The 24,901-nt window shown below is 48.1% G+C and overlaps 1 protein-coding gene across 3 annotated transcripts in view; it reads right to left on the bottom strand.

The window, feature by feature from the left end:
• BRWD1 (bromodomain and WD repeat domain containing 1) overlaps positions 1-24,901 on the bottom strand; it is a 2,304,433-nt gene that overhangs the window by 1,602,653 nt on the left and 676,879 nt on the right. For all 3 annotated transcript variants that reach the window (XM_085621250.1, XM_085621251.1, XM_085621252.1), the window contains exon 13: positions 3,022-3,120. In XM_085621250.1, coding sequence (XP_085477376.1) covers positions 3,022-3,120 — 99 coding nt within the window. The remainder of the gene's footprint in view (positions 1-3,021; positions 3,121-24,901) is intronic.

Here is a 24,901-nt window from a genome sequence, read left to right as displayed (position 1 = left end):
TTGGCCACGAAAGGGGCGAAAAGCGGAAGTTTGCGGGCACGGGGCTGAGAGGCCCAAGGAGTTGGACGTAGCCCGGGAGTCCTTAAAGCGCTCCAGCGCACTATCCGCCTTGTCGCCAAAGAGGCGACTGCCATCGAAGGGCATGTCCATGAGGGTGCTCTGGACATCCCCTGAGAAACTGGTGGACCGCAGCCAGGCGTGGCAGCGGAGCGCCACTGTGGTCGACATCGCCCTACCCAGCGAGTCCGTAGTGTCCAGTCCACATCTGATAGCGTGTCGCGCTGCATCTCGCCCTTCGGCAAGAGCCTGGGCAAGCCGTGTCCGGGCCTCCTCCGGACACTGGGGCAGCACGTCCTCCACCGTATCCCACAGGGTGTGGGAGTAACGGTCCAAGAGACAAGCGGTGTTAATAGTCCGCAGTCCCAAACTAAGGGAGGAGAACAGCTTCATACCAAACTGTTCAAGTCTCTTGGATTCCCGATCCGGGGGAGTCTGGGAAGTAGAGGCCTTGATAACCAGGCTCTCGGGCGTGGGGTGTTGGGACAGAAAACTGGGGTCGCCCGGTGCAGGGCGGTGGCGCCGGGCCACGTTCCGGTCCACAGGAGGAACTGTGGAGGGCTTGGACCAAGTGCCCTTCAGAACGTCACTGAGTGCCTCATTGAACTGCAGCAGAGGCTCCGAGGAGCTTGCGGACGGTTGAAGCACTTCTGTGAGGAGATTCGTCCTCACGGCCACAGCAGGCAGCTCCAGCCCAAGGGCTTCAGCCGCCTTGCGCAGCACCACTGAAAATGCAGCATCTTCCTCCATAGAAGAGATGAAGTCAGTGTCAGGGGAGGAGTCAAGACCACTGGCATCCCCCAGCTCATCTGCCCCGTCCTGTGAGAACTGGCCCTGCCGGGCCAGAGGGTCCTCAGAACCCTCCCAGTCGTCATCGTCATGCGATTCCTGGTAAACAGGTGGAATGATCAGAGCCGGGCGGGAGATGAAATTGCCACCCGTCGGACGCGGCGTCGGGCGGCGCGGCGCCGGGCAACACCGGGCCCGGACCGAGACTGAACCGGGGAATGGCGTTGTCCGAAGGTGACACCGGCGTCGACTGGGATTTAGGCCTGGATCCCACAGGGACCTGCGGCGTCGGGACTAGAGTCCGCGACGGAGCCGCCTGCTCGCTAGGCCTCCCAGTCGAGCCTGCGGGCGCACCGGCAGGCGTCAGAGACGGAGCCAGGCCTCTCATGGCCGAGAGGAAGGCACTGATCTCCGCCGGAGTCGCGTCGGTCCCAGGGACCGGCGGGTATGGGGACGGACGCGACTCCTGCGGCTCCAACGGAGCCGCGTGGGTGGTACCACCCAAACCCTCAGTCGCGCGAGGGGAGCCCGAAGAGCGATGTCGCCTCTTTGACTTCTTACTATGCTTCGACTTACCCGAAGACTCGGTCCCTCGACCTCCTCCTCGACTGGCACTGTGAACGGCGCGGAGCCGACTGCCGGAACTCCAGCAGCTTGCGGGACCGCTCCCGCCTAGTCTTCGAAGTCAGGGCCCGGCAGTCGAGGCACGACTCTGAATCGTGGTCGGCCCCCAGGCAGTAGAGGCACCGGCGGAGGCGGTCTGTAACCGACATCAGTCGGTGACAGGAGTCACAGGGTTTAAAACCAGGCATCCTACCGGCACCAGAGTCGAGTCGACAAAATAGACCAAAAGAGTCAAAAAAGTTTAGTAAAAAAAATGACTAAAAGGGTATGCTCTTCCCGGATCGGCGCTGTCTGGCACGGAAAAAAGAAGAACTGATGTCAGCGCGCGAGGGCGGCGTCTAAGTACTCCCACGACGTCATCCCTGCGCACGACGCCGATGACGGACGCAGAGCCGCAGACGACGCCTAGCGACGCGCAAGGGTATTGCTGACGAAAATCTTTCCGGATCCAGCCTGACGCCTGGGGATATTCTAAGGTGAGGAATCTAACTAACGTGTTTCTTTCAGATGGAAATTAAGCAGGACTCAAATAGCTACTCCACTTGATTGACCAGTACCGTGGCCTCCAAGGTACAGCAGACAACCAGGACAGTCACTGCATTTCAAAACTTGTTTATTTGTTTTTAACCAGCCTTCAAACTGCGCTGCTTTAAAAAAAAAAAACTTCAGGTGGAATTGCCAGTGGTCCCCCTGAAGCTGCCACACAAATTCCAAAACAGATCCCCTTCCCTTTTACAAGTGAGCTACCACCCCAACTTGGGAGTAACTTAACAAAGGTTACAACTGGTATTCCGGTCACAAACCAATTAAACATAGGGAACCAATTTAGTTCTTGGAAGAGATGTTAAAAACACACCCCTCCCAAGTACCGACTAACAATTTCTATAAAAAAAAAAAAGATTTCCTCATTGTAAAATGCATTTACTACATATGTACAGGGGATTTTGCAATTGCAAACCCTGAACTTTAGAGACTGAAGATTTGCAACCACAAAAAATCCTTAGTACACCTGGCCATGTTATTGTATTGATAATCCTTCATGCATATTTACCATGTTCTCAAAAAATAAGTCCAAACAAGCAAGCCTAATCATAGGCATGTCCAGGCAATTCATCAACAGAAAAACATGGGGTAGGTTTCAACAATATAGGTTTCATTTTGACTCCAATAGTCTACACTCAGTAAATGCATGGATGTTCAAGTATCCATTCAACCTCCATGGGAGTATATGTGCTATAAAAAAACACAAGTACATGTGGACAAAGATAAAACAAAATTAATTAGGTAACTATACACCCACAAAACTAACCCAATTTTCACAACCTTGAAAACCTCACACCCACCGTAATCTCGTCATTGGCAGAAAAGATTTTGTGAAGAGTAGCCCAGCAAGAGTACACCACATATTAGAGTGACAGGCAGGTTTGTAATCAAGTATACATTTTGCCATCTCATGAAATAGAATATTACATCTAGTGAACTAAATATAGCACTAAGTAAGGAAAAGTCAGTCATTTTATCATTTACAGTCTTACTGTTTTAAGGCATTACCCTGGTAATTTGGCAGCCATATCTAACAAAATGTTCCGCCATTCTTGTTCTCGAAATCGCCAAATTCGAGCTGTTCCATCTCTGCTTCCACTTATAAACCTGAAATACATATATTTAAGCGTGTAAATATAATTTCTCGATAGGCATGTTTCAAAGAAAGGATAATGCAAATATATGTAGACGGCTCAGACGTGCAACCGATAAGTTAGGCAACCAAACTGAAAACAGTGGCAAAGTTAGTAGGTATACCTGGTGATGGTTAGGTTTTTTGAAAGTTATTTCAATTCAAGAATATTCATCAAAAAAGGAAAAAATTAAGAAATATGCCTCAAACTAAAGCTAGGAGCCATATGCTTCTAATAAAAAAAAATGCATATAATATTACTAGAACAGTACGGAAGCTTCCTGTCATGGAAAAGTGTTTGAAATAGGTGAAGAAAACATTTTAAGTTTTAGTTCCCAATCAATCTTTTATTCACATTTTCATGAAAATCATCAACGGAGAAAAACATAGAAATGACCCCAATTTCGTTGGATGAGTAAATACTGACTATTATGCATAAATTTAGAGATCAAGTCCCCTCAAGAATTCCCCTCCCTTCCCTTCGTCCCAAGGATCCGTGCTAGGTTTTCAGACAATCAAGCGATAATATACCAGAGTTTGGTGCTAGAACAAATGTTAACACAACTTGTAGCGCTCTATGGGTCCTCAGGGGGTGGATACTTTGCACTCTTTGGGGTGGGTCGGTCGGTCTCTCTCTCTATTATAAAATGCACTCATAAAATGCAATCAGAGGGCTTCTTAGAGATGCCCTCTGAAAAACAACCAGCCCTGGTGTGGGTACTGAATGGCTGCCCACCATTTGCCACCACCAGACCGATTTCTGGACCCCTGGGTAGAAAGCCTCTGCTCTCTGGGTCCAGAAACAAAGCCCATCCCAGAGGTGCTTGCCTCCTACCCTGCCACCTTTGTAAGCTGTGCCTGCCTTCTGCTGCCCCAGCAACTGGCTCCCACTGCTTCTGCTCCCCTCTTTGGGCGGGAGAATTGGCGTAAAAAGCAAGCTAGGAGGAGAGGTGTGCCCACCTTTGCCAACCCCCCCCCTCCCAACTCAGGTGGAGGGAAGAGGTGAAGCACACATCTCAGACCCCTTCATCTTGAGGATGAGGGGACGCAGCCAATTAGGGAGAGGCTCGTCCTCCCATCCCACTGGAGGATGGCACAATAGGGGGTGTACCCACCCAAAGGAAGACCTAGACACCCCTTTAAGGCCCCTACATTTAGTATTTAGGGGCAACCCTGAACCTTGCCTCCTCAGATTTGAGGAAGAAAGAAGAATGACCGAAGAGCCGTGCTGGCCACGGATGAGGACACCTACTGCTTTGGCCCCTGCCCTATCGGCCAGTCCCACCTCCGACCTGCCTACAGCTAAGAAACCGGCGTGTCCAGCAGCCCCCAAGAGCACAGAGGACATGCCCTGCAACCATCTTACAGAGACTGTCTCCAGTGACCAACAGACTTGCTCAAGCAAAGACTTACCCACAGAATCCAGATCCAGGTGGCTCCGTGATTCTGCATCACTCTGCACCAGATGCCCACAGCCAGATTTGGAGTGGCCCAGCACCACAAGGATATCTCCCCAGCGATTCTGACCTGGGATCTGGTGATCCCCAACCTCCCTCAAGACGATGCCTGGAGCATCAACTTGAAGGGTCCCCCTGACTGGAGTTGGTGAAGAAACCCGATGCCAAAAGACACCCCATCATCCAATGCCCCACGGCCTTGGGTGGCCCAACCGACGGTGTCCAGGCATCCACCAAGAACCCAACTCACCTCTCCAGCCTACCTAGACCTTGGGGAGTCTTGGTCCTAACCCCCCAAAATTCCCACTCGTAAGACGTTGACTTATCTGTGAAACCGATAACCAATTTTCTCCCATAAGAACCCATGTTATGAGTTTTTGGGTCTAAAATGTTCTAAGTGTCGAACTGCAGTTTTGTGTGGAGGAAAGAATAACTATAACTTAAACCGAGAAATGTCTTACTTACCTTCTATTGTGAGATCCTTCGGTGTGATATCTAGGCATACCACCCCAAGTAGTTATGTAATCTGAAAGTATTCTAAAAGTAATTAATGTGCAATTTAAACTGCTTTTTACAACCATACCAAGCTGTAACAATTGCACATCCATTCCCAATTGTATTTCCGTGTAAACGTTTACAATTAAAACTACATTTTACCTAGCTGTACCAAGTCCTACTTGGTTCCAGTAATAAAATACAAGTATACCTTTTTCATAATTACACAATTGGTCTGGGTTCAGTCTCTGAGAGTGTGTAATCAGTCCTTGACTGAGTGAATTCCTTGACTGAGTGAATACAATAAATGCTTAACACACCCTCTGGATAAGCCTAATTGCTCACCCACAGTACCACAAAGAGAGCTGTTGGTACTTACCTAATTTAGCCTCTGGGGACTCCCTGGAGTCTATGCACACTATACCTTCCTTTGGTATAGTATATACAGAGCCAGCTTCATACATCTTTCTGAAAAAAAAGGCAGGATCAGTGACTATTTGTTTAATAACTATTTCTCCTTTCCCTGGATGAGAGAGGAGATATTTGTTTCCATGCCTAACATGAACCACAATGTCTGGTGCCATTCGTTTAAGTGTGGAGATCTGGGTGAACCCATTTCAAAAGAATAATCTATTTTTCTGCCAGAAGCATGATATTTAATAGTGCCACCTGATGTCTAAGTGACCATCTTCTTACTTCAGGGACCCATTCCAGTAGCATACTTTCTAGATATTGTGGTATTTCATTTCCAAGTCTTTATTGTATAGCTTAGAGAAGTTCCTCACAGGCTGATAGTATGTGTTAAGGTCCTTTTTTGTCACAATTATGTCAATATTTGGTTTGCTGAGGCAGTGGAAGTAGGGCAAACTTTGTTGCGCAAGGTTGAGACTAAGGAAGTGGTACAAGGAGATGTGGAGAGGGCCAGGCCAAGGAACCTGGCTTTATAGAAGACGCTGCTGGACGCCAAGGAAGCACAGCTTTCACTACCTGGAGCATATGGTCAGGGAGCATGCTTAGAGAGACAAAGTGGGATAACTACTGGTGTGACTGGCTAACCCCACCAAGAAGAAATCCTGGAACTTGAGTCAGAGCAAGGGGAGTACATTTATGGGATGGCATTAATGAGAGGTATGGGGAGTATCAGACCTCTCTGTACGTGGGGGCTAATGATCTGAGGCTGCAAGAGGTGGATGCTTTTTTTGGACCCTCCATCCCCCCTCCCCCCGAGCCACCCTACCCACCCGGCCATTACCAGGGAGGAGGTTGAGGTGCTGGGGAGCGATATCACGCTTCTGGAGATTAAAGACGTAGAGACGAAAATATCCAGGGGAAGGTGACAGGTGCAGATGGGCTCCCAGTGGAATTCTATGCTGCATATCTTGAAGTCCTTCCCCCCCAAATTGGTAGAGCTATAGAGTGGCATAGACTTTTGGCTGCATATCAGCCTTTACCTGTGAGGTGCTGGTGATTCCACTATTGAAGCCCGGCGGCCGGTCCCAGGATGTGAATGAAGGCTTATAGGCCCTTATTGATGCTCAACGTTGAATAGAAGGAAAAGGCAAGGATGGCGGGCAAGGAGGATATCTCTAAAAAACATAAACCACTCAGATTCGGAAGTGTTGCCTACTGGCTGGCGGACTATAGGGAGTGTGGGGAAACAGTCTGATGTCATCATGCTATCGTTGTGGGAACAGCGTATTAGGGAATGGTATGAAAAAAAGAAGAAAAAAAGGACATATTTTTGCTTTAAAAAATTTTTTTTTTATTAATAATGTGTTATATTTTTAATAAAAAACACAAGGAAAAAATGTTATATTTAAAAAATGTTACTGTTGTAACATTATCACACACTTTGCCAAAAAGTTTTAATTGAAATCTTTGAGCGTCTTGTATTTTTGACGAATCTGCAGATGTAGGCACAAGATAGCTTTAAAATGATTTACAGAGTGTAGTGCCTTACGGAGAAGATGACAAGACGGAAGAATTACTGACAGGTAAGATTTAGAAACTTTATTAAAAAGTAAAAAAAAATGGTGGATACCCCTAATGTAAAGTAAAATATGAGGGAAATATGAAGGAATAGTTTAGATTAGAAACGGGGTTAGTATTAGTGTTATGCACAGTTTAAGATTTTAAGAAAAAAATGTATGCTAATGTTTGCATTTCGTCAATGCAAATGGGTAATAAAAAAAAAGTATAAAAAGTAATGTAAAGAATTTTTGTGCTTAAGGGAGTCGATGTTTAGAAAGTAGTGGTTAAGAAATGCTCGTTGTTTAGCGTTCGTGGTCAAGGCGGACGTGGATTAAGAAGTAGTTGTTTAGTCATACAATCGACATTTATCTCTTCTCATCATTTTGGGATCATGAGGGCGACCATGTTTGTCATCACTGTGGTGCAGTTGAAGAGTACGGTTGAATTGTCTTCCGTGAAGCAATGGTGGTATAGGAGAGGATCCTAATGCTGATGGCAATTATGGTGTTGCCTATCTGCCCATTATGAAGAAATGGATCTCGGACATAAGGCCTATCTACTAGGCTGTGGAGGCAGGTTAAGAGGTTACAATTGAACCTGTAAAACGATTCTCTTATGGTATGACACTGTGGAGGGCCCAATGATAGAGGTGTTTCTTCAGGCGTGAATCTAAGCTTTTTCTTTGGAGCAGGAGTAACGAACAAGTTACTTACCCTCGGTAACGCATTATATGGTAGAGACAGTCTAGCTGCAGATCCCTTAACTTTTTAATTCTCCCAGGCGCAAGCCTAGATCTGGAAATTCTTCCAGCAGTACCTCTGTGCTCCGGGGAACAACGTCGTACGATGCTGTTTTGACGTAGACTCTAATTGTGACGTCAGAAGAGTCATATCAGCCCACTCAGGCACGCAGATGTCAGTTTCTTCTGTGAAACCTTCTGCGTCAAAACGTGGATCCACTATAGAAACTGGCTGTGGAAACAGAGTGCCAAACAATATCTATGTATCTACAAATCAATAATTAAAAAGTGGTAATGAATGGTATGTTAATACCCAGAAGAAGTTTATTACTACAAATGGGGGTGCGCTAGGTAATGAAGTCCAATGGACCGTAGGTATTTTCAGACAAATTCTTTATTTTTAATTTCATGCATAATTATAGTAGTAAATAAAGCTCAGCCAACGCGTTTCCTTCACTCAAAGGGAACTTCATCAGGGCTTAAAGTACAAGTTACTTACATTCGGTAACAAGTATCTGGTAGAGACGGTTCTAGCCGCAGATTCCTTAACGTAGAAGTAATCCCAAGGCATGAGACTGGACCCGGAAAACTTTCTTGCCCAGCATCTCTGCGCGCCGGGGGGTGGCACCTCGCGACTCCGCCCGACGTCCTCTGCGGGCGTGACGTCAGCAAGGTCACATAAGCCCCACCCCGGCACGCCGACGTCAGTTTGCTTCGGAGAATTTTTCCACGCCACAACGCGGAGCCATCACAACAAAACTGAGAAGAGCATGGGCACAGTGTGCGAAAAAACCAGAGACCAAAATAGAGAAAAACAAAAGGTGAGAAACATCACCAGACGGCACCAAGCACCAGAAGGCAATAACAGCAGGCCAGAGCAGGAAAAGAGCAGAGCACCACTCGAAGGAACAACTGTGCAAGCCAAGGCGAAAACACCAGGTGCTAGTAAAGCACCAGAAGACCAGAGCATCGAAGCCATAGCAAGAAAAGCACAAGGCACCACTCCGCAGAACCCCCATGCAAGCCAAGGCAAGAGCCATCCTGGAGGCACAAGCATGTGAAAGCGCTGTGACAGCAAGAGAGAGGGATAGAGAGATTCTGCAATCACAACCACAAAGGGAAGGGCCACAGCCCGGAACAGAGGGGCAACAGCAAGTCATCCCCAGACTACACAGCCAAGGATGGCCATACCTCCTGAAAGGAGCAGGAAGTCAAAGGACAGAAAATCCATCCGCAGACCACAGCGTCAAGGAGGGCCATAACCCCTGAATGGATCCGGAGAGCAAAGGACAGGTAACCCATCCGCAGACTACACTGCTGAGGAGGGCCACAACCCCTGAAAAGGACAGGTAAAAGAACCCCTAACGAAGAAGACCGGTAGGGAACCAGAAACACTATCCACAGAGGGAAGAGCAAAAGTAGACCCTCACGCTGGAGAGAAACCAGCTAGAGGGAAGACTGACCAGAAGAAAACGAAGACAAGCCACCCAGATGGAGGCGACTGCAGAAACCCAAGCAGAGGGTCCTCGTAGAACAGGGAGGAAGGGCGGGTCGTGAAGGAATCTGCGGCTAGAACAGTCTCTACCAGATACATTGTTACCGAATGTAAGTAACTTGTACTTTAAGCCCTGATGAAGTTCCCTTTGAGTGAAGGAAACGCGTTGGCTGAGCTTTATTTACTACTATAATTATGCATGAAATTAAAAATAAAGAATTTGTCTGAAAATACCTACGGTCCATTGGACTTCATTACCTAGCGCACGCCCATTTGTAGTAATAGACTTCTTCTGGGTATTAACATACCATTCATTACCACTTTTTAATTATTGATTTGTAGATACACAGATATTGTTTGGCACTCTGTTTCCACTGGGACTCTGCCCACCCTCAGCTAAACCTTACAAGACGACTCGCGGCCCCCGCTTCGCGGGAGCCGCTCGAGGACATTGCTTGCCGTCTCACCTGGAGTCAGCCCACAGGACTGCGAGGACCAGTAGGCCGCTGACACTTTGCTGCCGCCTCTTCCTCTGGGACTCCGCCTACCTTCAGATGAGTGAATACAACGCATTTGTGCTCACGCAGTGCGGGACGCAGCGCGGGCCAAGGGCGGGCCCGTCTGAGCCCGTCCGAGTACGGTAGAGGACGGGACGGGGCCTTCCTCTTATCTTCTTCAGACGTAAATCCGTGAGTTAAGACATTGATTGATTTCCCTACATTGGATTTATCGTGTTACCGTGCAAGAGGTCCGCTAGGCACTTTGTGTGTGTCTGCCTTTATTACTATCTAGCATAAGTTGGTAATGGCCACTGCAGGTTTGGGGAAGGGGCGGAAGTCTCTTTGTGGGACAGGAGTGGCCGGAACTTTGGACAAATTTAACACTAGGGCTACGTCTGTTTTACAGAGGGAAATCGAGTTAACGGAAAAAAGGCTTTCCTTAGACCAAGAGTTTGTTAAACGGTCCTCATTAGGCATTATTGCCCTCGCAAAGTCACCTGTACCTGTAGATAACAGCTTGTCTAACTCAGCCTTAGACTCCAATCCTTCTGATTGTAGAGGCGATGGAAATTTACCTATAGCTGTAAATTGCAATGCTCGTAGTTCATCTGAGCGTGGTGATTTTACTGGGTCTGATCCCTTTATACTCGCGAATAATGTCGGAACAACCAGATCTGGTTTGCCAATTCGCATTGAGGAAGCCAATGGCAAGTCGACAGATCGGGCTGTTAGACGCAAGCGGGGAGGTACAGCTTTGTCTAATAAAAAAACAAAAATCCTAAAACGGGCAAATGCCGGGAATTCTGATTCTGTGGTTAACTCAGACTTCCAGCATATAGTGACCCAAGGTACTGAGAGCACGATTGGGTCAGAAACCAGAAGAGATTTTTGGACAAAAATGGAACAGATACTTACCGCGACTTGCCTCCCTATTTACAACAGACTTGATTCTATTGAAAAAAGACTTTCCAATTTTGAACTAATGTTTGCTGCATTGTCAGGGGGCATGGAGACAAGGGTTGGGGAGGGCTTAAATGCAGATTCTGCTTCATTCAATAAAGATCCAGATGGGTCAAATCGCTCTATCCCCAAACCAACTAACATACCGATAGATTTAACAGATCAACCCACCCTACAGGGAAACAGACTAGGTATTACTGCCCAAGTAGAACATAATGACCCAATCCCACTAGCCTCACTAGGGAATTCAAGGAGTAAGGTGAATCATGCTGTTGCTAATTCACCACCCGAGTCGAGAAATCCTGACTCCATTTCCCATAAGCTTATCCAACTGCAGCCAGGGACTACAGCTAAATCTAAGTTACCATGCCTGGATCTGCCACCTGAATCTGTTCCCTATGTAGTGGTTCTCGTGGGGGTTCCTACCTTGAACCATGGATCAAGGGAGGCTTTTAGTGAACTTAAAAACAAGTGTACGCACTGGTTGAATTGTAATAAACCTCTTCCCAACCAGTGCAGAAGCGAAATATTATTTGTAAGACGGATAGATTGGGTAGGCCCTAGAGCCAAGGATATACAGGGCGACTGTGTTGCAATCAATTTTAGGGACCCAAGAACAGTGAGGTATATCTGTACAATGCAGTTTGGTAGCTACGGTAGCCCTGAATCAGCCATAAAAGCACTTCCACTCACTTATTTTTACCCGGGTCCCTCTTTTCATGAGTATGATGCTCCTTTGAGGGGATGGGTGGATGGTTTGGGAAATGCTCAGGACGGTTTCTTTTTCTGCTCCACCAATAAAAATCAAGTCCATAACCAATTCTGCCCTCCCCCACTTGAAACATTCCACCATAACAACAGATTTAGCGTCTTGGACCAGGTCGACTGACGTCTAGTTTCTAGTGATATCATTGTTATGGCTGGTGAACAGAAAGGGCTAAATAACATCAAGGTAGGCTCTAAGGATTGGAAAAACAACTTTCTACAGCAGGGGTCACCAGAAATATTGAATGTTATGGAGGACTTCTCGGAAAAGCCCTAGGAGTATCTCGAAAGAGTCACATATACTGCCATCGTTGGGTGGGTTGGTGAATGAATGTGAGCAGGAAAATTTGGGTACGGTAACTATTTCCCCAGCTACAAATAGGTATGCCAGTGATTTGATTGCTGCCATAGGGGAGCCCAAGCTAAATATCAACCTACATGGGCCGGGGAATGAATGTAAACAGGGAAGCCTGGGTAGGGTGACTATCCCCCCAGCTACAAACAGGCTTGTCAGTGATTTCCCCGCTGCTATAGGGGAGCCCAAGATGAATATCAATCTACTCTCTTGGAATGTGGCAGGCCTTAAGAGTAAATTGATCTGTGAAGATTGGGGCAACTTTATAGACACCTTTGATATCTGTCTAATGCAAGAAACATGGGCTCCGGAAAATTTCCAACGGGCTGGTTTTGTGTCCTATAACACACTTGCATTAACAAGTGGCAGGGGGAGACCCTCAGGGGGCCTCAGCACCTGGGTGGCCTTGCACCTGGGTGTTACAGCAAGACAGCTCCAAACTAGTTCAGATGATATTCAATGTGTCTTACTTGATCTGCCTGGAAATAAACATATAGCCCTTTTGAATGTTTACTCTAGACCCTCCCCGAGTGGACGGGAATCCAAGGTTATACTACTCTTGAATGACTACATTCTGACCCTGGACCCTGAATACTCCGTGATAGTGTGCGGTGACCTCAATTGTCAATATGAACCACTCAGCCTGTTGGACTTAGATGATCCAACTGTGGAAAATGCACATTGGAATATTCCTGATCCCTTGATTCCCCTGGTTAAAGCCTGGACCCCATTGGTGCTACAGATCATTGCTCTCACTCTGTCTCTATCCCTGAGGGCATGCAATGGCAGATTTAAATCCGATAGACCTGGACAAGCTACCTTTAATAGAGTGGGGCAAACTTCTATTATAGACTATATCCTTATCGAAACAAGATCTTGGGATAAGGTGCTTGACTTTAGGGTGATAGATCGAGATGACAGCGATCATAACGCTTTGGCTATGATATTAAAATCAGGAAGTTGGGGACTGACCAGCTATGATACTGTGGCCTCTATCACATTACAACCTCTTATCCTGCATAACAACAGACGCAGAGTAAGATGGCCTTGTATCTTTGCCTGCCCAAATAAAATGGCAGAAACTTATAGACTGGTTTTGCCCCATCTTAGTGAAATGGCTGGAGTAGGGCTAAATTGCACTTCCATTGGGAGAAAAAACAGACCTGTAGACATTCATAGACAGCTCGCCTCAAAACTTTTGGAGGTGTTTTGTCCGGTTGGGAGTACGAGGGTTCAATTGGCTAAAAGGCAATTGTGGTATACTGCTGAGTGCCGGAAGTCAAAGAGTGAATTGATCCTAGCAATTAAGGCCAAGGATAAAGCTAGGATTAAAACACTACGGGCACAGTATAAACAAAAGATTGAAAGGGCAAGAAAGTCTTGGGAGGACTGCAAGTGGGAGGAGCTAAGAGTAGCTCTGCAGTATAAAGATGTTAAATCTTTTTGGGCTATTGTTAGCAATGGTAGAAAAGAATCGGTGACTACTACATTCCCTAACATAGCCCCAGCAGCCTGGGAAGACCATTTTGGGGGCCTGTATTTAGGCACAAATTACAACACATTACTCATAACGGCCCCCCCCCCTCCAACACCGAGTGTCGAGCTGAGGATGTTCCGGTGATTACGACCAAGGAGGTGGAAACTGCTATTCACATGTTGTTACCTAATAAAGCGCCGGGTTTGGACCAAATCCCAGGCGATCTTTATCGGTCGGAACCCAAGGTATGGGTACCGTATCTTTGTGTCCTGTTCAACTCTATTTTATCTGGTGCTGAACCCCCAGAAACCTGGCGTGGCGCTGAGATCGTGCCAATATACAAAAAAGGATGCCCATTACAACCCTCAAATTATAGGCCCATTAGTCTAATTGATATCACTCAAAAGCTACTTGGACGTATTGTCCTGGATAGAATTCAGACGTGGGAGGCAGAAAATAACATCTTGAGCATCCTGCAGGCGGGTTTTAGAAAGGGCATCTCAACTGTCGATCAGATATTCCGACTTCAGGTCCTATATTGGAAGACTGAGTTTGGAGGGTGGCAGCCTCTACCTCATTTTTGTTGACCTGAGGTCGGCATTTGACCTGGTGCCGCGAGAAAATCTGTGGAGAGTTCTCCAGGCACTCAATGTTCCTCTGTATCTCTTGGATGTCTTGAGAAGATTTCACACAGAAAATTTCGCACAGGTCAGATGTGGGAAACATGGAGAGTTGTCTGAACGTTTTCCTATAAACCGAGGAGTCCGCCAAGGATGCGTGCTAGCACCCACGCTATTCTGTTTATATATTAATGGGCTTATTAAACATCTGGAAGGCATTAAGGACACTGATATCCCAAGACTCGCTACGGGTAGGGTACCAGCTTTGATGTTTGCTGACGACACTTTGTTGTTGTCTCGAACATCTACTGGTATCCAGCATATTTTAGATGGTTTTGTGGATTTCTGTGGAGAAAGAGGTCTGGAGATTAATCTAGCGAAAACGAAATTTATGATCCTCAACCCCCCCCAAGCATACACGCCGGAACCCAGCGCTGAATGGCACCCCCCTTGAGCGGGTAAAGACGTTTGGATATTTGGGGATTACACTCCAAGAAGATCTTGGATGGGGAGGACAAGTTGCTAATTCCGCACTAAAACTGACCCAAACCACAGGAGGAATGTCTAAACTTTTTAGAGGATCGGTTTTCAAGCCTATTGCACCAGTAATAGAAATTTTTAAAACCCAAGCAAGAGCAGCTTCTACTTATGGAGCAGAACTATGGGGACATTCCAAGATCCACAGCTTAACAAGGACTGAAAATTCCTTTATGAGGAATCTGCTGGGTTTGCCCCCTAGTATCCCGCTGGTACCTATTAGGTTTGATCTGGGGTTGTTACCCATGGAAGAGGTGGTGGCATTGCGGCCAGTGACCTACTGGAAGAGACTCTGGTCTAATCCGGAGTCGGGTTCCTACCTAGAAGAATTCAAGGGGGTTTGACCCCTAATTAATAATAAGAATATTCCTTGGCCATGCACGTCAGGGACACCTGTGCCAAGATCGGCCTTCCAGATCTATGGGGTTCTCCGGAGGTCTCATGCCTGGCTGTTTCTAAGGCAAAACTGGCAGAACAGTTTAGACATTTCCACCTTCTGTGCCTGCATGTGAACTCTGGTGTTGGCAGGTTGACCGCCCAGTTTCTCCAGATTAAAGTCAATTACAGGAGGGAGGTATTTTTAGATCTGATCTTTCCTGCTGTTGCTAGGAAGTTGTACTTCCAGTTGAGAATAGGCAGTCTACCGCTCAGGTCCTTTACCTCAAGTTGGGACCCCAATAAAATCACTGCTTGCCCTGCCTGTGGTTATAGAATGGAGGATGGAAAACATGTTTTCTTCTTCTGCCCAATGTATCACCTGCAAAGAAAACGCTGGGTAAAACTGTAGAAACTTGGGATTTAGAGAGTGTGAAAAAGCCTTGCGAGTTCTGAAACACAACACCCATCCTCCAATTGTCTCTGCAGTTTCACGTTTTTTAAATGCTATGTGGATCAAACGTAGGAAATTTTGCAATTAATTATTAAGCTCAAATATATCTCTGTAATTTTGGTAATTTTTTATACTATTTTATGTCCAATTGTGATTCGACTTTGATGTATTTTAGAATTGTGTTTTGTCAAAATTTATGGTACTTTTATGGCCTTTGTGGCCGAAATAAAGTTGATGATGATGATACATCGTTACGGAAGGTAAGTAACTTCTACATCTGATAGAGACTACTAGCCGCAGATTCCTTAACGTAGGAAAGAAAGAAAGAAAGAAAGAAAGAAAGAAAGAAAGAAAGAGACAAAGAGACAAAGAGACAAAGAGACAAAGAGACAAAGAGACAAAGAGACAAAGAGACAAAGAGAGAAAGAAAGAAAGAAAGAAAGAAAGAAAGAAAGAAAGAAAGAAACAAAGAACAGAAGAGCAAAACCGTGACAACGGAAGGCCGTACACAGCATGCCTGACCAGGCCCGCGACACAGCGATCCAGGAGACGGAAGGCCTGGGGCGCAACGCAAGCCACTCCAAAACCACCAGCAGGAAGATCGCACTCGCGACATACCGTGAAGCCACAGAGAGCAGGAGTCTGAAGGACGGCTACACCTCCCCAGTACATGATAAAGCTATATAATAGCTACGATTACCCCACGTAGGGCATGTTACGTCCCAGAACATGGGAACCCACTTTGGAAAAAGTTTCCGCAGCAGAGGCCAAACAGATGATCCAGCGGAGAAAAAAAACTAAGATGGCTTGTCAATCAGCCAATAATGAACAGACAGAAGGCCTAAACTCAGGGCCTACATGGCTTACCAACAGTCAAAACCACAAGGCAAAACAAAAAGGGGGCCGGACCAGCAGCCAACAGCACCAAAGTCCCAACAAAAGGATCTGAAGGCACATGAACCACACAGAACACACAACCGGGGCTACTCGGTACAAGGCACCAGTACAACAACGGAAGAACACCTCCCTAACACAGACCGACTCACAGGTCACTGAGGAGGATGAGGAGGAGGGCGAAGTCCCGCAAGAAGACTCTGAATGGCAGAATCCGCAGATGCGTGAAACAAAAGAGTGCCATCAAAAGGAAGATCCACCAACCGTTCCCTCATGTTCTCCGGGAACACAATATCCCGGAGCCAGGGATGGCGACCAAGGGCCACAGAAGTAGCCATGGTACGACCAAGCAACTCAAACGTCCAGAGCCGAGCCAAGAATAAAGGACGCCAGCTCCCGGCCATCCAACACATGGTGCCTCCGATCAACACAGGCACCCTCCTGAGAAGCGGCAGACATAAGGGACTCCGCTGAGTCCCACAAGCAGGAAGTGGCCCTTGCCAAAACACAAAGTTTTAAGGGCCCGCAAAGCCGCACTGGTGGAGGCAAAGATATTGTGCCCCCAGGAATCCAACCAGCAGCCCTCGCGCGACAGAGGGGACAACACCGATGGCAGGGAGGGAAAGGCAGTCTGCAAAAGAGGGCCGAGGGGTGCTGGGAAAGACCGACTGGGGCATGCGGTGCAGGACGGTGGCAGTGCAGAAGCGGCTGGGGCACAGGGTCTCCCGTGGCGGGCCGCCCCCAAAAGAGACGTGTGAAGCGAAGCCTCAAAGGGAAGAAGCAGCTCCCTACCCCCATAACCCTGATGGAGGACTTCCAAAAGATGATCTGTGGGGCAATGGGCAGCTGGATTGCCCATGTGCAAGATCCCCGTCGCCGTGGAAACAGCCCGAACAAAAGCAGCACCGGCCTCCGTAGGGCCCCGTGGAGGGGAAAGCAGTTCCTCGGTGGGCGATGGCTGAAAACTAAGGCGGCCATCCCCCAGGCCAATCGGAGGAAGGAAAGGCCAAGTCCGAAAAGGAGGAGGAGGTGGAGGGGTGGCCGAGGAATGGGAACTTGAGGACCTTCTGGCGAAAACTGCGGGCGCGGCAACGCAGATGAGCCACCTCTGGAAGACGGCGGGGAAAACTCCACGACGCAGCGGCCAGTCTCCAGAGAAGACGAGACCTACAAGTGCCGAACCTCTGGGGAAAAGGGAGCTTCCGAAGACCGGTGTCAGGTCAACATCGACCGGCGCCGAAGGGGACGCCGGAACGAACTCCGCCACAACTCGCGGAGCAGGAGACAGGAGCTGGGTCGGAGCCGGGGCGGCTAAGGAATGGCGCGAACATGCATCGACTTGACATCTGATGAGGCAGCCACCTGCGTGGAGGGACGAGGGGGCCCGGGGACACGCCCCGACCCCTAGCCGGCCCCTGCGGCACCGCCAGGGCCAGCAGTCGGCACCTGAGAGGCATCACCTTGGCCAAGGCCGCCGCCTGCCCAGAGGACTGAGGTGGACTCGAGGACACGCCCCGAGCCCTGGCACCCTCCCGCGACACCACAGGGACCCCCGCGGGGGTTTGCGGCGAGGCAGAGGCGCCGTGGTCCGAAGGAGGAAACCCCGAAGGGCCGCACCCGATGGCCCCACATCCTCCGAACCTGGATCCGAACCAGTCGGAGCAGGGCCAGAGACGCCGCCGCAGAAGCCCCCGCATGCAGCAAGGGACCCGCAGACGTCCCAGAAAGTGAAGGAGGAGATGAAAGAGCCAAAGAGGCCTGCAAGCCGCCGCATAGGCCTCCATCTGGGCTCTGGTCGCCCCCGCGCCAGGGAACGGCAGATAGGATGGCGAAGCGCGGGGCCGCATCAACCGCGGAGAACCCACGCCCCCAACAGGCCGGATACTGGGCCTCGGGGACAAACTGCGATACTTACCAACAGGTGAGCAACGCCCTTGCGGCCTGGGAGAGGGACGAGGATGAAGGCGGCGGTTCTTGAAGCCGTCCACAGGGGATGGACGCGGCGATGACGCCGACCTGGAAATGCATGCCGACAGCAGCTTCAGCCGGCGCTCCCGCCGGGACTTCGGCTTCATCTGCTGATACGCCTCACAATCCGTGGAGTCGTGGTGCTCCCCCAAACACCACATACAGATGGGTTGAGGGTCCGTCACTGACAACTGGCGCGCGCAAAACTAGCGCGTTTTAAAGCCCGAAAGCATTTGCACACTGTACCCAAGAAAAACAAGAAAAGAAGGTCTGAACAGGCCAGGCCACAATCCGGGTCAGCGTTGCACATGGAAAAGAAGAAAACTGACGTCGGCGAGCCAGGGTGGAGCTAATGTGACCTCGCTGACATCACGCCCGCGTTGGATGTCGGGGCGGAGTCGCTAGGTGCCGCCACCTGGCGCGCTGAGATGCTGGGCAAGAAAGTTTTCCGGGTCCAGTCTCACGCCTGGGGATATTTCTACGTTAAGGAATCTGCGGCCAGTAGTCTCTATCAGATGATATTCTAAATGTTTCTCCAAGACGGACTTTAGATACAAGAATTTTTCTCCAGTGTATTGTGCTGGAAGCCGTCGGAGTATCTACAGGCATAATAAAGCCTGCATGTTGCGACCGCATACACGTTCGTCTCGCTGGAAACTCCACAAAAACAACTTGTCTCAAAATATGTATGGTCTATTGAACTTCATTACCTAGCGCACCCCCATTTGAAGTAATCAATCGTGGAACTGGAGCACAGAGGCGTCAAGCAACGGCTGGAGTTGGGGAGCTCTGCGCAGGAACATAAATGTATTGGAACCATCGTGAGGTGCAGAGTTAAGAGTCCGCCGTTGTGATCTTGGACACCCAGACAAGGTCTGGAAGGAAAGACTTAATGGTTCGTCGCAGCACATAGCTACTCGAAACACTGACCAATGATGTATAACCAGGGCTGTAATAGGGAATACCTTTTATACTACAGATCGTTCGTAGAGTGGCGAGGATGGGTAGGGCATTAAGGAATCTGCCGCTAGACTATGTCTCTATCAAATAATGCGTTACCGAAGGTAAGTAACTTGTTATTCTGATAGAGACATCTAGCCGCAGATTCCTTAACTTTTGAATTAAATGCCATAGATAAGCCCCACCCAAAAGAGGGTCTGCAAACACCGATGCAACAAAAGTTCTCAAAGAGAACCAGAAGGTCAAAATTACAAGTGACCAGACGTGCAGAGGAATTCTATGAAAAGGAGCATGTGGCTCCGTACAAAAACTGTGGCTAGAACCACAGGCAATGTAAGTGAAAACAACTCCACGGACACCGAAAACCCGAGCCCATTGGTAGCCGAATAATACCATGTCAAAAAACAACTGTCAACACTATGACCATATTACATGAACCCCCAAAGGGTTTAGTGAGCCTATGGAGTAGGTGGACCAGAGGCAATAGCGAATGTCATGAAAACTACAGTTCCCTCCTTCAGCAATTAAGTATTTGTGGGACAACTGATCTGAAAAACCCAGAGAAAAGGGCTTCCAGAACACATCCACATTAGAGTCAGGATGAATAAACGCATTCATTGTAAAGTCAGGAAAACTTCGAACAGGAACAAAGACTGATCCAAATCAAAGCCTGTCTTTAGAAGAAGAAGACAAAAACTATTAGACCAAGCAACCACTACTAAGGTCGCACAGCATGCAAAACCCGTAGAGATGGAAAGATGGCAATCAAACAGATATGAATCTGCTATAAATATTGACCACATAAACCAAATCTATACAGCCAGCGCTCCGAGTATAAATAGATCTATATCCATATTGTATATGTATATGCCAAGAACAGATGCTTTCAGGGTCACATAATCCATTCAAGGCATGTGTGCTGTAGATACACATGCTTTGCATAGAATGTATGGGAGTATTCTCCCAAAGTGTTAACCAGTGGGTGTTGCAGTTGTTTGAAAAAGTGTTTTTAGCACTGCTTGTCCCACATTAGCTTGTTGATGTGCTAACACATCCACACAATAATGTTTGGTAAATGTGTGTGGTGTAGGTACCTTACATATGTCATATGTGGGAATGTTGCCTAAAAAGGCCATAGATGCTCTTTTTAGGTCGAGGACTATCCGGTCTGCCGAAGGCAGAACCAGAAATCGGAGATTTAGGGCCTCATGTAGGTAGCCAAATACCGGTCGGTAACGGCCGATTTTCGGTAATTTTACCGTTACCGACCGGTATTTTGGCTAATGGTATGTAGGGGGACATTTTTTGGTGTCGGAATTTACCGAATCGTTAAAATTACCGAATCGGTAATAATACCGAATCGGTAATGTTACCGAATCGGTAATGTTACCGAATCGGTAATTTTACCGATTCGGTAAATTCCGACACCAAAATCGAGATGTAGGGGGAGTGTGTGGGTGTGTGTTAGAGTCGGTATTTACCACCAACTTTTAGTTGGTGGTAAATAATTAAAGTATGTATTTATGCATTTTGACGCGCGTAGCAGTGTGCAATGTGGCATACATACATGCCCTTAGGGCATGTATGTGTGCCACATGTGCACACATGGCCGAATCAGGGGTGCAACAGGGTGTCAATGTGACACCCTGCCACCCTTGCATGTGTTCACCACATTACCGAATCGGTATTTACCGATTCGGTAATGAGGCATACCTTCCCATCAATGGGAAGGTATGCCTCATTACCGAATCGGTAAATACCGATTCGGTAATTACCGAATAGTAACGAATCGGTAAAAAATACCGACTCATTACCTACATACGAGTTACCACTTCTAAAATACCGATTCGGTATCGTTCGGTATTTTAGAAGTGGTAACTGGTATGCTACCTACATGAGGCCCTTAATGTTTCTGAGAGTGGCTCCTTAGCCCGCCTCTCTTTTTGCCTCTCCTCCATTGGCTGGCTTCCTAAACGGAGGCCAGCCATTGGAGGAGAGAGCCGTCCATCCAAATAGGCTCCGTCTTTTTCAGATTCGGGGGCGTGTTCTTGCTGTTCTTTCTACTTTTTAGCCACGCCCTTTCTCAGGCGTGTTTTTCTCTCCTCCAGCCAATGGCAAGAGGAGAGAAAAAGAAATACGCCCCCGAATCTGAAACCGCCGCTGCCTTTCTCCGAGGCATTTCTTCTTCGCCTCGGAGAAAGGCGGCGGTGTTCATGGCGTCCTCTCCCCCTAGCTAGGACAGTAGTATCTGCGTTTTACCGGTTTATTAAGTCCTCTCATGTTGAGCGTACAAAACTTTAAGTGGCTTGACCTGCTTTCGGAGTAACCAGGTAGGTGTTTGTTATGGGATGCAGCCTCATGTCGAGCCTGAAGTTATCGCTAAATTGTATGGAGCTCTCCTACAAATCCCTGCCTGTTTTCCGTTGTGTGGCAGGCGACATCTGCCTCCAGCGCGAGGCGCTTCAGCTTACAGAGAGCGAGTGATAAGGCGTAACATAACGTCAAGTCGGGCCCGCCTTGGAAAAGGGGGGCTGTGATACGACACAGCACCACCATCCGAGTGTAGGTTGCCCAGCGTGGTTACATGCAGTTTGCACACTAAAATAAACTGTGCGCAGTGTCGAAATGGGATGCCTGTCAAATGAAAACACCGCAAGGTCTTTTGGTCCGTGTATGAAAGTAGGTTCTCCAAAGAGGGCATGAACATTCGGCCAGCGCCTCCCTTTCCGAGAATTTGTCCTGCGTACCCCGCCGCAGACCGCAGTGCGATGTTATTATCTGGGAACAGACCCGCCGGGCAGAGGCCTGCAGAGAACTGCGCCGTCCACGAACTCCGGCTTTGCTTGTGTCTGCGCTGTTCTTGGCTCGTCGTGTGTTTTCCTTCATGTTTCGGTGCTGCTGCTTTCACTGTTTCAGAAGTGATAGCTACGAACGCCAGTCCCCCTATAGAGTAATGTACCTAGCTGCAAGCGAGAGCAGGGGTGATGAGCAATAAAACAATGCTCGGACAATCGATATATATTCAGCGAAGGCTGCTGCAGAAATTCGGTAGTCATGAGAGCTATGCGTTATTTCTTTTTACAAACTCCCTCCTCAGAGAAATTGGCAGCAGGGAAAAGTTGGATAGTAAATGTTATTTCTTCTGGCTTACTTTAGTCACAGGCAGGCTCTGTTTTACAATAGGTTACGGGGTAAGGCACCTGTTGCAACGATCGGTGCGTATCCAGGACTTGTTGGGTGGAAGACGGTGACTGTGGTGTTAAATGCATTTGCAAGAGTGACCTGCGTGGGCTTTCATCTCATGTTTAGCTCTTACAATAACACAGCAGGTTAATGTTCCTGCTTCACAGCATCGCCTATAAATGTCGGTTACAGATGTGTTTTATGTAAGACAGCTGAGCTCAGTGGGTTAATGTCTTTGTTGCATAGATTCGTATGCTACGTGCAGGCAGTGCAGGAAGTGAGGGGGTCAAGCTAGATCAGGGAACCAGCAGCTGTTATGGAGCCTGCTCTGGTTCTGCTGGCCTGATGGAGTATGCTGAATTTGCCTAATGTAATTTGCCAACACCGGGATGCATTCTAGATGTGCTTGTAGCATGGTATGCTTTCCGTAGAGAGCAGCAGCCTGCAGGTGATGAGGTGTCTTTCCCACTTTCACTTACAACTGGGTCCAAACACGCAGGCCTCACTTAAAGAGCCATCAGTCTCACTTGTGTTCCAGTATCATCCTGGCTGGAAGCTATCTTGATCGTAGCATCTAAATGCCAATGCAATGGAGGGAAACAAAGGCTCTTAGGTTATCACTTCATAAATTCTTAAAAGAAACTGTGATTTGGAGACATGAATTTGACTTTGTGTGTAAGAGATGTGCATTCACTGTAAGAATATCAGATATATCTGTCTGTATGAATACCAACACAAATAACAAGTTAAATGCACTAATTTATGTTTAATTTAATTCTTTAATACCTCTCGCATCCCAATATGGGGCATCTGAGCACTTTAGAGCATACGCATACATTACAAAGAGACAATAAATCATACAAGTGTGCAAATCAATGTTTTGTTAAAGCCCTGTTTTGCTCCAGACTGAAACACACGCCATGCCACCATTTGTGCGGCATTAGCTTTGCTGCTTCGCCCGCTCCCAGGGTGAATGGCTGCGCACGCTGCCACGTAAATCTCCACAGAAGTGGGGCTGCCCCGCCCGCCTGTAATCCACAGCTGAAAGGACGCGAACGAGGCTCTGTGAAAAGGCCGTGCCACGAGTCTCTGTCAGTCAGCCCGGGTCTATTTTCTGTCCCAGCCTGAATCTGACCCTGCAACATCGACGCCCTAATTATTCGCGCCTCGGCAGGTTTGAGGCGCTATGTAAACGCACTTACAAAAGCCATGCAGCCCACCACCACCTTAGGCACGCCCCCGCCCACACGGGAGCACCCCCACTGTATCCCTGGCGACCCCCACCAATTTACCTCACAGTGAGCTGCTATTGACCGCCCACTGTCCCTACTGGGAAGTAATCAGCGCCATCTGGATGTAAACAAAGCCCGGACCCCCTGGAAAAGGGGCTTTGACATTCAAGAGATGCCCCATCCCGGAAGGGCATCTTCGCACATTCCAACACAACGCCCTGGTCTTGCTGAGTCCTCGCCGGGGTTATTCTGAAAACCGAGGCGTGTGTTGAATGAGTCTGTGCCAGTCTACCCAAAGTACTACAGAGTGGGCACATTTTGCCAATACAACAAACATGCAAATCCTAGCGCTTTATTATGAACATGGGGCGTCTTTAAAATCGGTATTTGTGTACCACGAGTCCCACCGCGTGGGTAAAGTTAACAATATACCACTCTCATCACATTACACCGGAGCAGCGAGGTGCATGTATACAGCCCACGTAAATACCACAAGTGCACACTTTCAAACAAAATGACAAATAAATACTCCATATGGCATTCAAATGGAAAATTAAGATTTGCGAAAGTAACTGTTACAGTTTACAAGACATATTCATTATATCACAAAAACGAAATTTTGACTAAAAATTGAGCTGTGGTCAGTTTGCGTCAGTCATACTAACAAGTGATGCGCCATCGACACAGTTTATATCAGTGCTTAACGAGACTGAGCACTGAGGTTGTAGTGTCCCCGTGACCATTACAGAGGGGCTTTCCCTAATGGTTACAGTTTCCATAAACTCCTCTAGCGCGTGAAACCTAAGAACTGACGTGCACGTTGTGCAGTTATCAGAGTAGTTTAAGTGCGGACGAGCGGCGCGTCTATGTCCAGTGTGTGTGAACCAGCAGTCAATGCCCGCTTGAGTCGGTTTCAGGCAATACCTAATTTCTGATGTTGACCATGAATTTTGAGCTGAGTTCAGGCCCCGCATGCGTTACAGACAGTACTGAGAAAGCTACTAATCTCGTCGCCACAATGTCCCCCTGAGGACTGAGCTCTGTTGACACAACTGTCTATCTCCCTCCTCAAAGGGGCACGGAGTGCGCAGTTTCCTCAGTCGGACCGCGCCTTCGTGCCGGATGCGGATATCGAGGCTTGCCCCCTGACTGAGCGGGGTTCACAGTGTTGTTATTGTAGTCAGTGTGTCATGGGTCCTAGTGCAAGGAAGGACATGCCTCCCCGGCTGCTGTTTGAAGTGTGAAATACAATAATATTCAAGGCTCAGTGTGTCCCTGGTGCCACTGCACCTGCTGCACCAATGGAAGCTTCACCCCTG

The sequence above is a fragment of the Triturus cristatus genome, chromosome 8, assembly GCF_964204655.1.
Source record: "Triturus cristatus chromosome 8, aTriCri1.1, whole genome shotgun sequence".
NCBI lineage: Eukaryota > Metazoa > Chordata > Amphibia > Caudata > Salamandridae > Triturus > Triturus cristatus.
The sequence above is the reverse complement of the archived record's forward strand: the minus strand, read 5'-3'. Positions and strand labels throughout refer to the sequence as shown.